The following is a 16,044-nucleotide window of genomic DNA, read 5'->3' as shown; positions in this document are numbered from 1 at the left end:
CAAAAATATTGAGCAAGAAGAGCTCTGATTCACTGCTGGCGAGAAGGCAAGATGGTTCTGCTGCTTTGGGAGGCAGTTCAGCGGGTTCTTATAAAGCTAAACATATTCTTATCATACAGTCTAGCAATTGCATCCTTGGTGTTCACCAAAAAAAGGTGAAACTCCAGATCCACACAAAACTTGCATACAGATGTTTATAGCAGCTTTATTCATAGTTTCTAAAACTTAGAAATAACTAAGATGTCCTTTAGTAGGTGAATAGATTAATAAACTGTGGCACATCTAGGTGGTAGAATATATTACCAGTGCAAAAAACACAAAATCTATCAAGCCATGGAAGAGATAGAGGAAACTTAAATGCATATTACTAAGTAAAAGAAACCCATCTGAAAAGACTACCTGCTGTCAGATTCCAACCTTGTAACATTCTGGAAAAGGCAAAACTATGGAGACAGTAAAAAGATCAGTAGTTGCCAAGGGTCGGCAAAGGGGAGTGGATGAATAGTCAGAACACGGAATTTTCAGGGTAGTGAAAATACTCGGTATGATATCATATACAGTGAAAAATACTTGTCATTATATATTTGTTGAAACCCATAGAATATACGCAACCAAGAGTGAACTTTAATGTAAATGGTGGGTTTGGTGTGATAATGATGGTCTGGGTTCATAAACTGCAGTGGGTGCTGGACACTGATAGAGGGGGAAGCTGTGGGAAGGAGTAGGAAGCATGTGGGTATATGAGAACTCTGCAGTTTCAGCTCCATATTGCTGTAAGCCTAAAAATGTTCTAATAATTAAAACCTATTAGAAAAGGAAATGAGATAGTTAAAATAAGTTTAAATCAGAGGTTATTTGCTCTGGTATTTGGATGGGTCTGACAATGGTTGTAGCTGGATAATGTATTGGTGTTTGGGGTAACCACTGGAAAACTCTTAAAGTGAATGTGTAATGTGGAGGGATATCCATGTCCCATAACCCATTCTCTGGGTCCCAGAGAAGGAGAAGAGAATGGCGATGGTTAGTCTTAGGGCATCCCCAGTGGACCTAAGGGGCACCCTGCATCTGGTAGGGCAGGATACTGTTGGAGTGGATGTTGGGGTTTCTGAGAGATGCCTGAGAACTAGCGCCCCCTGATGTTGATCGAAGGGTACGACCTTTCAGTTATAAAATGAGCAAGTTCTGAGGATCTGACGTAAAACATTGTGATTATTGTTAATAATATTGTTTTATATACTTATAAAGTTATTCAGATAATAAATCTCAAATCTTCTCCCCCAAAAAGAAATGATGATTATGTGATGAGATGAAGGTGTTAACCAATGCTACAGTGGTGGTAATTTTGTGATATATGTGTGCTGTGTGCTCAGCCACTTCAGTCATGTCTGACTCTTTGTGATTCTATGGACTGTAGCCCACCAGGCTCCTTTGTCCATGGTATTCTCCAGGCAGGAATACTGGGGTGGATTGCCATGCCCTCCTCCAGGGGATCTTCCTGACCCAGGCATTGAACCCACATCTCCTGTGTCTCTTGCATCGCAGGCAGATTCTCTACCCACTGAGCCATCTGGGAAGCCCTTTTGTAATATATGAATATACCAAATCAACACTTGGCACACCTTAAGCTTAAACTGTGCTATATGTCAATTATATCTCAATAAAACAGTATGAAAAAAGGACTAACACACTTCCGCCTACCCAGAGTCTGGAACCAACTGATAAATAAGACAAAAGGATAAGTAGGGTAGATGGTAGTGATGATCATCTTCAGTACAGTTAAAGCTGATATTGAAGAATATGGATTATAAAACTGAAGGCCCTGAGCCTCCTGATGTTGAACCACAGAATTAGAAAGACTTAGGCATCCCTCATCCATAGCACGAGAAACTGCAGGTGTCTGGATGTTGGAGAAGGGCCTGTATCATTTAGCTACACTGCAGGGCCCAGAGCAGTTGAAAATACATGTCCTCTCCACCTGACTGGCTTCCAAGAGTGAGAGAGGAGAGGCTGGCCTGCCCAGTCACCTTCCAGAATCATCAGGTAAGTCACTTTACCTCCTCAAAGTTGAGTGACTGTATGGTGGAGAGTGGCCAGAAATAATAGTACAGCAATGGACTTGCCTTGATGAGAACAGCATGTCGTCTCCTGCAGAAATCCCAGGGTGTGTGTTCAGTTGCTCAGTCATGTCCGACTCTTTGAGACCCCTATGGACTGTAGCCTGCCAGGCTCCTCCGTCCATGGAATTTTCCAGGCAAGAATATTGGAGTAGGTTGCCATTTCCTCCTCCAGGGGATCTTCCCAGGGATCGAACCTGCATCTCCCTTGTCACCCTCATCTCCTGCATTGCAGGCCAAGTCTTTACCCACTGGAGAAGCCTGCAGAAATCCCAGAGGTTACATTTATCCCATTCTTCTTTGTTTCAGATACATTGAGCATTACTTGGAGGAGTTCTTAACGTCTGCTAATAAGCACTTCATGGTTGGCCACCCAGTCATCTTTTATATCATGGTAGATGATGTCTCCAGGATGCCTTTGATAGAGTTGGGTCCTCTGCGCTCCTTCAAAGTGTTTAAGATCAAGCCTGAGAAGAGGTGGCAGGACATCAGCATGATGCGCATGAAGACTATCGGGGAGCACATTGTGGCCCACATCCAGCATGAGGTTGACTTCCTTTTCTGCATGGACGTGGACCAGGTCTTCCAAGACAAGTTTGGGGTGGAGACCCTGGGCGAGTCGGTGGCCCAGCTACAAGCCTGGTGGTACAAGGCAGATCCCAATGACTTCACCTACGAGAGGCGGAAGGAGTCTGCAGCATACATTCCCTTCGGCGAAGGGGATTTTTATTACCACGCAGCCATTTTTGGGGGAACACCCACTCAGGTCCTTAACATCACCCAGGAATGCTTCAAAGGAATCCTCAAGGACAAGAAAAATGACATAGAAGCCCAATGGCATGATGAAAGCCATCTAAACAAGTATTTCCTTCTCAACAAACCTACTAAAATCTTATCCCCGGAATACTGCTGGGATTATCACATAGGCCTACCTGCGGATATTAAGCTTGTCAAGATGTCTTGGCAGACAAAAGAGTATAATGTGGTTAGAAATAATGTCTGACTTTGTGCCAGTACATTTCTGAATTTGAGAGAGTATTATTCTGGCTACTTCCTCAGAAAAGTAACACTTAATTTTAACTTAAAAAAAAATACTAACAAAAGACCAACACAGCAAATACATATTATTTCTCCTTGTAACTTTGAGCCTTGTAATACGGGAGAATGAACCTATGGTAATCAGATGTAAATTCCCAGTGATTTCTTACCTATTTTCGGTTGTGGGGGCGGGGAATGGGTACACCATCAGTTGAACCAAAAAAAAAAAAAATTGTCATAGACAAAGAAAAAGCCAGAAACATTCTATATGTGCCAATTGACTTACTGGAGAGAAGTACGCAAAGGGAAGTGTTTGGCAACAAGATAATGATTGTGAGGGGCTGTCCTCTTGATTTCCGTGTCTTCCTGTCTCTGCTGGGTCTGAAGCAACACAGAGTTGCTTTTGCAGCAGGAGAACTCTTAGTAGGGCACAGTCTACCTTGGCGATCCTCAAATGGATCAATTTCCTTTCCTTATCAGGATATTGGCTTCTGTGCCAAGACTAGTCAAGATTCCCAATGCATATGGTGAAGATGTTGGGAGTCACAGGCAATCTGAGTGAGTCAATGGGTGCTCAGCACATAATGAAAACAAAGCCTCCAAGTAAGTTGGCCATGAAATAAGCAAAGAGAGAGTTGAAAGACAGGGAGCTGATCCCTGTGGGGCATTGCCTTCTCTGAGGGGCACAGGGCATGCGGTTGGCACATAAATACAGCACGGATCCAGGCAGTGTGGGTGGTCTCCACTCTCCTCAACCATTATGACAGCCAGAGCAGTGTTGTCTTATAAGATGCTTCTTGTTTTGGCCAAGTCATATTCAGTATGCCAGACTCTGGAACTTGAGTCTTCAGATCCTTGGCCAGACGAAGTGGATGGTGTCCGAGGAAACCAAAACCTGCAGGGGACTGAAGAGAATTGCCAGGGGTTACATTTCCCAGACCTGGGCTTCATGACAGTCAGTTGTCAGCAAGTCCTGCCACCATCTGCCCTAACCCTCAGCCCATCAAGCCCCACGTTGCAGGGCTGACATCAAGGAACCTCTCATTTCCCCTTGCCCCATCTGCACTACTGAAGTATAACAACCAGATGTGTTTAATAAAATGGTTAGTTGATTTTATGTCAAAAGTAGAGGGGATGGCGATGGGAGATCCAGTCCTTGTGACTGAACACCTTACCATTCAATTCCTTTCTCTAAGAGAAGCTATGAAATTGTATATATTATTTAAAGTTAAGCAAGTCAGTGTAAAGGAGGCAACATTTACATATGCAGGCATGTTTATATTTTGCTCGTGTTCCAGTTTATGTCATTGCTTTTCATTTTCAAGCAATTGGCTTAAAGAGCCACCTCACTGGCTTGATGCTCAGCAGTGTGGGCTTCTTTGATAAAATGAAACCTCCGTTTTCTCTACTGTTTTACTGTGCCTCCTACTCTTCCGTTCTTGCCAAATTTTTTTACAACCCAGTAAAACAAAAGAAAACCAACAAAAATTCTGAAGAAGTGGGCTTGTAAAAGAAAAGGGAGATCAAAGGTCAGTTAGGACTCTTGCTTCTGTATAATTCAAGTTTTTGGGGATCCATTCTGGACTAGGGAGAGTTCATGGTTTAAGTCTGAAAGCAAAGAAATGACGTTTCTTCAAAGATCAGAGAAAAGGAATGAAGTTTCCTTTTGAAGGGATCTTGATTTTTTTTTTAATTCACTTAAATTTAAAATCCAAATGGACAAACTCAAAAATCAATAGTTCAATGTTAAAAAACTAAAATAAAATTCCTGATTTACAATTAAATAAATTATTTTCTCAATATATTCTGGTCTTTGTCATGGATTGTACATTTTCTCTCAAAGATGTTCAGGACTGTCAGTAACAGAATTTTAAATACTTAGACTTTAAAAGTCATTGGGTCCTAAAAAATGTGTGCACTGTCACAAAGATAGAAAGAACGTGGTTGAGATTTGCTAACTTTTATAACAACAAATGCTCATATAGAACTTTCCAAAGTGATGCACTGAAGTAATTAAGTGCCAGTAGGATTAGGCTTCGGAGAAGGCAATGGTACTCCAGTCCAGTACTCTTGCCTGGAAAATCCCATGGATGGAGGAGCCTGGTGGGTTGCAGTCCATGGGGTCGCTAAGAGTCAGACACGACTGAGCGACTTCACTGTCACTTTTCACTTTCCACTTTCATGCATTGGAGAAGGAAATGGCAACCCACCCCAGTGTTCTTGCCTGGAGAATCCCAGGGACGGGGAGCCTGGTGGGCTGCCGTTTATGGGGTCGCACAGAGTTGGACACACTGAAGTGACTTAGCAGCAGCAGCAGCAGCAGCAGCAGCAGGATTAGGCTTGCCATGAAGGTCAGGGCGGGCAAGAGGGCAAAGGGAAAAAACCATGCCATAACCATTTCTGGTGGTTACTAGTCCTGACCTCTGGGAAATATATCTGGCCAAGGGAGCCCCAAGAGAGACTTGCTGAATTTCTAGCACGACTGGGTGGGTGTATTTGTTATGAATACAAAGTCAAAGTGGAGCAGGCTGATGTAGTGGGGTGCATGGGATATACAAGAGGGCATGATTCCCTCATAGTAGAGACTTACTGCCATTTTGCAGACGAGCAAAATGAGGTTCAGAAAGGTTAAACCACACAGAAAGCATCTGAGCTGTAGCTCACACCAGAGAAGCTGACAAGGATAAATGTGTTGAGCCACTTCAGGCTCCTCAAGTGGCCCACCCCACACACAGGGCCATGTTTCCTATCAGGGAAAATGCTTTATGGAAGAATCTAATAAAGGGGAATTTTTGCCATAAGAATTAATATTTTAAAAACTAGGTATGCGCCTAGGCTCGTACCACTTCCCACTTTTTCTGCACTAAAGCTGCCCCATGCGTGCATGCGTGTTAAGTTGCTTCAGTTGTGTCCAGCTTTTTGTGACCCTGTGGACTGTAGCCTGCCAGACTCCTCTGTCCATGAGATTCTCCGGACAAAGAATACTGGAGTGAGTTGCCATGCCCTCCTCCAGAGGATTTTCCCAACCCAGAGAATGAACCCACGTCTCTTACATCTCCTTCATTGACAAGCAGGTTATTTACCACTAGTGCCGCCCGGGACACCGAAACCTGCCCCAAGGGCATGAAATTAGTTTCAATGTATGATGTAAAAATGAATAAAAGACTCTGTGATCATTCTTAACTTTAGGTTGTGCCTGCAGGGCCCCTAGAAGCCCCATGGGCACACAGAAGCTGTTATGCCAAGGCATTTTGCCTTGGAGGGCAAAGCTGGGTGAAGGGGCAGGTGAAAGGGACAGCCATGCCTCCTTTTTCCACTCTGGGGGTCCCATGAAGCTGGAGAGAAAGAAATTTCTGTAAAGCTGGAAGGGGCTGTCATTGCTTGTCTGTCTCGTAATGACTCATTTTTTTCCTCTCAGCCAAAGTCACCATGTAATTTACTGATAGCTATGGCAATATTTACAGTTCTAAGAATTTATTAAATCACCATTTATTAAATGTACCTTATGTACATGAGTAACACAGGCATGTAGCATACTCACAAGTGTGAAACCCCATAGAAAGCCTGAATACATAATATATGATGCATACCTTTTAAAGAGAGAAAGCTAGGTTAAGTGGGGATCTACTGGTCAAGTCTCAGGGATTCAAACCCAGGACTGTCTGACTCTAAATCCTTTGTTCTTTCCACAGCTCAAGTCTTTCTCTTTCAAACACACACACACACACACACACACACACACACACACACACACACTTTAACCATTTTGTTTTTGAAACTGAGGACAGCAAGGAATCACCACCAAGAACTCTCAATTCTTGTATTAGCATTAAAGAAAGAGAACTTAGTGGACTCAAACTCTTCAGAGATGGAAGGCAGGTCTAAACTCACCCTGGAGCCTGGCTGGAAAGCAGTCAAACAGAACCTGAGCGATACAAGGCTCAGGGAAGTTCAAGGGCTGAGGAGGTACAGAGGAGGGAAGGTCTGAGAGGTGGAAACAGTCTCAGAGGGGCTGCTTCTGAATTGAGCATTGAGAGAAGAGAAAGGGATCACTGAGAAGTGGAAATGGAATGAGGTTTCAGAGGGAGGAACAGCAGGTACGAAGCACGGAGGACTGTTCTGAGGCTTTTAGGGAGACCCTGGATGAAATCTCATAGGAGAGCCTGTGTGAAAAGCAGCAAAGAGCTTGAAAGGGCTTTCGCTGGTGGCGAGCTGCACATTTGCCCAGCATCTGTGCCTTTATTTTCGCTTTATCTCCTTCATAGAGTCTATGTGGTTTCTATGGCAACTAATGCCATGGTTGGACCTAGTGACCCAGACTAAGCTAATCAACATTTTCCCTCCCCACTTCCCACCCTACCCCTGGTGAGCAGATGATCTAAACTAATCCAATCAAGTTGAATCTCAGGCCTTTTACTGGAAATGTGGATGCATTAGGGAAAGACTAGAGATCTCTTCAAGAAAATCAGAGATACCAAAGGAACATTTCATGCAAAGATGGGCTCGATAAAGGACAGAAATGGAATGGACCTAACAGAAGCAGAAGATATTAAGAAGAGGTGGAAAGAATACACAGAAGAACTGTACAAAAAAGATCTTCACGACCCAGATAATCACGATGGTGTGATCACTCACCTAGAGCCAGACATCCTGGAATGTGAAGTCAAGTGGGCCTTAGAAAGCATCACTATGAACAAAGCTAGTGGAGGTGATGGAATTCCAGTTGAGCTATTCCAAATCCTGAAAGATGATGCTGTGAAAGTGCTGCACTCAATATGCCAGCAAATTTGGAAGACTCAGCAGTGGCCACAGGACTGGAAAAGGTCAATTTTCATTCCAATCCCAAAAAAGGCAATGCCAAAGAATGCTCAAACTACCGCATAATTGCACTCATCTCACATGCTAGTAAAGTATTGCTCAAAATTCTCCAGCCAGGCTTCAGCAATATGTGAACCATGAACTTCCTGATGTTCAAGCTGGTTTTAGAAAAGGCAGAGGAACCAGAGATCAAATTGCCAACATCTGCTGGATCATGGAAAAAGCAAGAGAGTTCCAGAAAAACATCTATTTCTGCTTTATTGACTATGCCAAAGCCTTTGACTCTGTGGATTACAATAAACTGTGGAAAATTCTGAAGAGATGGGAATACCAGACCACCTGACCTGCCTCTTGAGAAATCTGTATGGAAGTCAGGAAGCAACAGTTAGAACTGGACATGGAACAACAGTTTTGTTCCAAGTAGGAAAAGGAGTACGTCAAGGCTGTATATTGTCACCCTGTTTATTTAACTTATATGCAGAGTACATCATGAGAAACGCTGGACTGGAAGAAACACAAACTGGAATCAAGATTGCTGGGAGAAATATCAATAACCTCAGATATGCAGATGACACCACCCTTATGGCAGAAAGTGAAGAGGAACTAAAAAGCCTCTTGATGAAAGTGAAAGAGGAGAGTGAAAAAGTTGGCTTAAAGCTCAACATTCAGAAAACAAAGATCATGGCATCCAGTCCCATCACTTCATGGTAAATAGATGGGGAAACAGTGGAAACAGTGTCAGACTTTATTTTGGGGGGCTCCAAAATCCCTGCAGATGGTGACTGCAGCCATGAAATTAAAAGATGCTTACTCCTTGGAAGGAAAGTTATGACCAACCTAGATAGCATATTCAAAAGCAGAGACATTCCTTTGCCAACAAAGATCCGTCTAGTCAAGGCTATGGTTTTTCCTGTGGTCACGTATGGATGTGAGAATTGGACTGTGAAGAAGGCTGAGCGCTGAAGAACTGATGCGTTTGAACTGTGTTATTGGAGAAGACCCTTGAGAGTCCTTTGGACTGCAAGGAGATCCAACCAGTCCATTCTGAAGGAGATCAGCCCTGGGATTTCTTTGGAGGGAATGATGCTAAAGCTGAAACTCCAGTACTTTGGCCACCTCATGCAAAGAGTTGACTCATTGGAAAAGACTCTGATGCTGGGAGGGATTAGGGGCAAGAGGAGAAGGGGATGACAGAGGATGCGATGGCTGGATGGCATCACTGACTCAATGGACGTGAGTCTGAGTGAACTCCGGGAGTTGGTGATGGACAGGGAGGCCTGGCATGCTGCAATTCATGGGGTTGCAAAGAGTCGGACATGACTGAGCAACTGATCTGATCTGATCTAGGATGATACTGATGACATTAGAAGCTGCTAACACATCTGGCTTCCCAGGTGGCGCTAGTGGTAAAGAACCCACCTGCCAATGCAGGTAAACGTAAGAGACGCGGGTTTGATCCCTGGGTCGGGAAGATCCCCTGGAGGAGGAAATGGCAACCCACCCCAGTATCCTCCCCCGGAGAATCCCAAGGACAGAGGAGCCACCCGGTGGGCTGCAGTCCATAGAGTCATGTAGAGTTGTACACAACTGAAGCAACTTAGCATGCATGCAACACTTTTGGGGACCACAAGGTAGGTCAGCCTTAGGATGAAATTGACAATAGGATCCTAGGAGCCGAGACACTGAAGGAACCGTAGTCCTCGATGACAACCCTGAGCCAGGGGATCCAGCCTTATCTAAAGTGTGCACAGCCTGTGGGCTCTTGAATGTGTGAGCCAACAAAGTCCCATCATTAAGACACTTGGAATCAGGTTTCTCTTAGAACTAAAAATATCCCCATTGAACCCTTCTAGAATTGTTAGTTCCCTAAAGTCTGCCTTTCCATGAGCTCCAGCACCCATTACATCACCTGGCTCACAGACACTGCTAAGAGTATCTATTAGATGAATGAATAAATGAATCATCACCTCCACTCGCATCATGCCTCATAAGAAGTGCTTTTTTGCAATCAAGAAAAATGTTTTTGATTGTGGACTCTGTGTCCTACTACAAAGTAGATGCTTTTCTACCTGGTCAGAGTGAGAGGTGATAGTCCTCTGTCGTGTCCAACTCTCCAACTCTTTGTGACCCCATGGACTGTAGCCCAGCAGGCTCCTCTGTTCATGGGATTCTCCAGGCAAGAACTGGAGTGGGTAGCCATTCCTTTTTCCAGGGGATCTTCCTGACTCAGGGATCAAACCCTGGTATCCTGCATTGCAGGAAGATTCTTTACCATCTGAGCCACTGGGGAAGCCCTTTCTATCTGGTACCTGGAATTATTTCTTCTAGAGCTTCAGGCTGTAACTTTCAGCTCTGGGTTCAGTGTGGCTCGAGGTCAGTGATGCAGGGGACAAACTTCCTCCATCAGAGTAGAACAGCCATTCTCAAGCAGGATGATTTTTCACAATCACCACCACTGCTGCACACTCACACCCACTCCTGCACCAACTCCTGGGATATTTTGCAATGTCTTAAGATCTTATTGGTTGTACAACTTATAGGGAGAGTGTTGCTATGCACATATAGTGGGCAGAGGCCAGGGATGGTCCTCGACATCCTGCAATGCACAGGGCAGCCCTCACAACAAAGCATTATCTGACTCAAAATGTCAATCGTGATGAGCTAGAGAAATCTGGTGTGAAATTCCCTTGAACGTCACGAAGAAAGAAAAAAGGGGAGCCAATATGCACAATACCCACCTGTCTATACCCAGGGAATATTCCCTGATCAGTACCAAAAGCTTCCAATTCATCTGTTCTTAGTCCTCAGTAACATTCACAGCTAAGATGAAAGTAGTTCCCCATACTGGACACCAGCGGGCAGGAATTTCCAAAGACAACACTTAATCCTAGGCAACTGCTGCTGATGAAAACACTAAAGATGATTAAAAACATTCTTTTCTGAACCTGGAGAGGACTGCATATTTGTAGAAATATATATGAATTTTGCATAGAAATGAAGATTTCTATAAATATTTAAAGTATGTGGCTGTGAAAAATCAGCCAACGTTAGAACACACTTTTGGTAAATTGATGCTTTGGAATTGTGGTGCTGGAGAAGACTCTTGAGAGTCCCTTGGACAGAAAGGAGATCAAACCAGTCAGTCCTAAAGGAAGTCAACCCTGGATATTCACTGGAAGGACTGATGCTGAAGCTGAAGTTCCAATACTTTGGCCACTTGATGTGAAGAGCCAACTCATTGGAAAAGACCCTGATGCTGGGAAAGATTGAAGGCAGGAGGAGAAGAGGGCAGCAGAGGATGAGATAGTTGGATGGCATCACCAACTCAATGGACATGAATTTGAGCAAATTCCAGGAGATAGTGAAGGACAGGAAAGCCTGGCATGCTGCAGTCCACAGGGTCTCAGAGAGTGGGACATGACTTAGCATGAAGAACAACAATAACAAAACTGTTCAGAATAAAAGGGGGTTATGCTAGCTAGGTGTTTTAAAGATATTTTCGTTGCAAAGGACTGACATTCCCCTTGAGTTGTGTAAATCCCAAAGGGAGGTTCCTGGGAGGCTACTGGAGAGTTCTACTGAATATAAGGGACAGTTGACAGCCAGATAGTGGCACACTGAGGCCGGTTCATACCTGCTTATGAGAACCTGTTAAGTGCAATACTTCCCTGCTCCCTGTTCAGTGACTTCATGCGGTAGCTTGATATGGGCCACAGTGGGAATATTTGCACCATGGAAATCAGCAAACACTAGAAATCAGGGTTCCATCCCCTTCCTTTCCATTTCCATGTGTTTTTTTTTTTTTTTTTTTTTAAAGAAAGTGGTTGTGTAAAAATTTACTAGCACGTCACTACAACCAGGCCATAAGCAAGAGCCAGGGAAGTACAGGGGCCTCAAGAGTTGAAAACTGTGAACTTCCCCTAAAGGTCTGCATATATGACCAAGCTCCAACTATCTCCAGACTCAAGGTTTCTTCCTTCAGAACTCTAAATTCCTGGAAAAGAAAAGCCAAATGGTGTAGCATCCATTCATGCTTTCAGCAGCTGCACCTTGGAGCAGGTTCACTGGAGGGTAGATTGCTCTCTGGGGTGGTTCTCAGAGAAGGACATGCTGTTGTGAGCTGCGCTGATGTCTCTAAAAGTGTCTACAACATTTACTTATAGCTGTCTGGCTGTCGATCACTTCTTTCCAGATATCTAAAATATTCCCTGCTACCATGATTCAAAAACATTATGCACAATTCTAGCACAGCCTCCCTCACCTAATCGACCACAGAAAGTGAAAATGTTAGTCACTCAGTCGTGTTTGACTCTTTGCAATCCCCATGGACTGTAGCCTGCTAGGCTCCTCTGTCCGTGGAATTCTCCAGGCAAGAATACTGGCATGGGTAGCCATTCCCTTCTCCAGGCGATCTTCCCAACCCAGGGATTGAACCTAGGTGTCTTGCATTCCAGGCAGATTCTTTATCATCTGAGCCACCAGGGAAGGGATGAGTAGACCACAGAATCCATAGCTAATGTCAGAGGGCCAAGTTTCTCAGAGTCTACTATCTCCAGGTAATAACCATTTTGCCTTTGGTTCCTTAGAAAGCCCATCTGACTGTTCTGCAATCTTTAAAATAAATAGTAAATTTAGCTCACATGAGAATCAGTAGTAAAAGGCAAGGAAGGAAGAGGGGGAAACATTACAGTAATTCCTATCTTTCCAAAGGAAGGAAAAAATAAAAATAAAAGGAGGGAATGATGGTTATCTGCTCAAGAGGACATTTCTTTACTCCAGAATTCAGATGGCCTCTGCTGGTAAGTTTTCTGTCAAGGCTGACAACAGTCTTCATCCATCATCCCAGTTTGCTTCAGATCCTTTTAAACGTGTAAAATTTAAAGGTCATAAGAGTTCAGTGGCAGGGCAACTTGTCTGAAACACGGACCAGCTGAAGTGCTTTCTCCTGTCCAAGGTCCTGCTGGAAGCTCACTGCTTTTACACTTATCAGACAAGCGGGAGATTGCTGGATACCCTTATGCGTGGGAACACTGCCTCCAAGATTCAAAGTATGACATAAGAGTTATGTCTCTCTTTAGTAGTAGGAGACTTAAAGCTGCATTCTGGTTGACAAACTTGGTTGCTTTCTGGAATGACCTGGAGAGCTAATACTGATGCCTGGTTCCAACCCCAGGAATCCTGTTTCAGTTGGTATGGGTGGGCACTGGGACTTTCAAGAGCTTCCCAGGTGAAGCACTGGGAAGCTGTCCCTCCACCTAGGCTGGCAGAATTTTCTGGGGTAACTATTTTGGAACTTTGGATTGTATTGAAGGCTTGCGTCTTCCAAGGGAGGGCTTGAATGGTAAATTAAGGTTGTTGGTGATAGCGGTTTAGTCACTAAGTTGTGTCTAACTCGTTTGTGACCCCATGGACTGTAGCCCGCCAAGCTCCTCTGTCCATGGGATTTCCCAGGCAAGAATACTGGAGTGGGTTGCCATTTCCTTCTCCAGGCGATCTTCTCAACACAGGGATTGAACCCAAGTCTCCAGGATTGACAAGCAGATTCTTTACCACTGAGCCACCAGGGAAGACCAGATTAAGGTTAATTGCAATTGATTTCAGCTCTTGGCACATAGCAGCCATTCATCCCCTTCTTCCAGCCATTAGACAGACCGCTGTGCATGTGTTCCTGGAGTGACTTACTCACAGCTTGCGGAAGCCAGGGTGGGCAAAAAGGACCCTGTCTTCCAAATATTGGGTGTCTGTGCTCTGATTGCTTCTGATCACAGAGGTGCAGAGAGGCAAACAATGATGCACTTCCCATCATTGTTGCAAGTCCCTCCCCTTCCAGTTGAAGTAACTTCCAGGGGATTTAAAGCGTCAACAACCATTACCCCTCCCTTCATTTTTTTTTCTTTTTCTCTATTGGTTCTAGATATTAAAGACAAGGACATTCAAAAACAATACATATAAAGGGAAATTAGTAAGCGACCATGAATACCCAGGGAAAGGCTCAGAAAAGACTTCAAAGACCTTAAGTTTATAAGTTAGACTGATTCTTAACACAGAGACAGCCTACAACAATCAAAAAAAGCAAAAACAATAGTTGAAAGCTATAACAAAAAAACAGCAAACTGCAGGGGAAAGAGGATAATCTGCTTTCCAGAGTTACCACAGTATGTGAGTCAAATGTCCAGTTTTCAATAACAACAACAACAAAAAATCACAAGTCATGCAAGCAAACAGGAAAGTGTGGACTATTCAAAGGAAAAAACAAATACCAACTGTTCCTAAAAAAAAAAAAAAAAGACTTGATGGAAAATATCCTAGATAAAGGCTCTATAATAACTGTCAAAGATGCCCAAAGAACTAAAGGAAGACGTGGAAATTTTTAAAAATGAAGTATGAACAAAATGGAAATGTCAGTAGAGAGAAGATCTAAAAGTAAACCAAAAAGTAATCCAGGAGCTGAAAATTACAGCAACAGAAATAAAACATCTGCTAGAGGGATTCAAAGACAGGTTTGAGGAAGTAGAAGAAAGAATCCATGAACTTGAAAATAGGACTGCGGAAATTATTGAGTCTGAGAAACTGAAAGAAAAAAGATTGCAGAAAAGTGTACGGAGCTTAGGAGACCTATGGGATACTAGCAAGCTGAGCAATATATGCATTGGAAGAGCCCCAGCAGGAGAGGAGAAAGCATTTGAAAAAATAATACCTGAACCTTTCCCAAGTTTGATGAAAGATAGGACTGTAAACATCCAAGAAGCTCAATACACTCCAAGTCAGAGGAGCTCAAAGTGACCCACACCAAGACACACGATAGTCAAACTTTTGGACGACAAAGGGGAAATCGTGAAAGAAGCAAGAGAGAAGTGATTCATCACATATGACAGAACCTCAAAAAGATGATTGGCAGATTTTTCATTAGAATCTTTGGAAGCCAAAAGGGAGTCTTGCAGGTTGAAATGAAAGGACATTAGCCAGTTACCCAAACCTACATGGAGAAATAAAAGATCGCATAAAAGTACACACATGGATAATTATAAAAGCTAGTATTGTAACAACTGCTTGTAACTCCACTTTTTGTTTTCTACATTGGTAAAGACACACACACACACATATATATTTTAAAATTACCTGTCTGAAAACTAGTATTATTATAACTTTCACATGTTTTCTATATTATTAAAGAGACAGATAAATATATATACATATATTTTTAAATTGCCTGTCTAAAAACTAGTATTATTATTATAACTTTGGTTTGTAACTCCAAATTTTGTTTTCTACATAATTTAAGAGACTAATAATTTTAAAAGAATTATTAGTTTATGTTTGGGGCGTGCAATGTACAAAGGTGTGTAATTTCATGACATCAACTGCCACAAGGGGTGGGGACAGAGCTGAAAAGGAACAGAGTTGTGGTGTGTCTGGGCTTCCCTGGTGGCTCAGATGGGAAACAATCTCCCTGCAATGCAGGAGATTGGGGTTCAATCCCTGGGTCAGGAGGATCCCCCGGAGGAGGGAATGGCTACCCACTCCAGTATTCTTGCCTGGAGAATTCCATGGATAGAGCAACTTGGTGGGCTACCGTCCATGGGGTTGCAAAGAGTCAGACACGACTTTGGTGTGTTTATGAAGTCAAGCTGGTATAAATTCTAATTTGAGTGTTATAACTTCAGGATGTTAGATGCAAACCCCAAGATTACCACAAAGACAATAGCTATAGAATGCAAACAAGAGGAAATGAGAAATAATCTCAAATACTTCACTATTGAAAAATCAACTGAACACAAAAGATGATAGTAATGCAGGAAATAAGGGAGACAAAAAAAGCTATAAGGCATATAGAAAGCAAATAGCAAAATGACAGAAGTTAAGTCTCTCCCTATCAGTACTTTACTTTAAATGTAAATAAAAATAAAGGTAAAACATTTATTCTCATGTAGTGACTGGGATGAACAATGTCATGGGAAAATACCTACCTGAGTGACTAAATAAATGTCTCTTTCTGTTCTTGTTTGTTATTCTTATATTGTTTCCCTGTTTATTTCAACCACACCTTCTTAATTGTAAGCCATCTAAAACAACT

General features: G+C 43.0%; 1 protein-coding gene across 9 annotated transcripts in view; it reads left to right on the top strand.

Annotated features, from left to right (window-relative positions):
• The window catches only part of GGTA1 (glycoprotein alpha-galactosyltransferase 1 (inactive)), a 78,595-nt gene extending 73,641 nt beyond the window's left edge, over nucleotides 1–4,954 (top strand). For all 9 annotated transcript variants that reach the window (XM_061433396.1, XM_061433402.1, XM_061433400.1 and 6 more), the window contains one exon: nucleotides 2,424–4,954. In XM_061433396.1, coding sequence (XP_061289380.1) covers nucleotides 2,424–3,117 — 694 coding nt within the window. In that variant the 3' untranslated portion in view covers nucleotides 3,118–4,954. The remainder of the gene's footprint in view (nucleotides 1–2,423) is intronic.
• The last annotated feature ends 11,090 nt before the right edge of the window (nucleotides 4,955–16,044 follow it).

This window comes from Bos javanicus, chromosome 11 (assembly GCF_032452875.1).
Source record: "Bos javanicus breed banteng chromosome 11, ARS-OSU_banteng_1.0, whole genome shotgun sequence".
NCBI lineage: Eukaryota > Metazoa > Chordata > Mammalia > Artiodactyla > Bovidae > Bos > Bos javanicus.
This window is presented reverse-complemented; position numbering and strand designations above follow the sequence as displayed.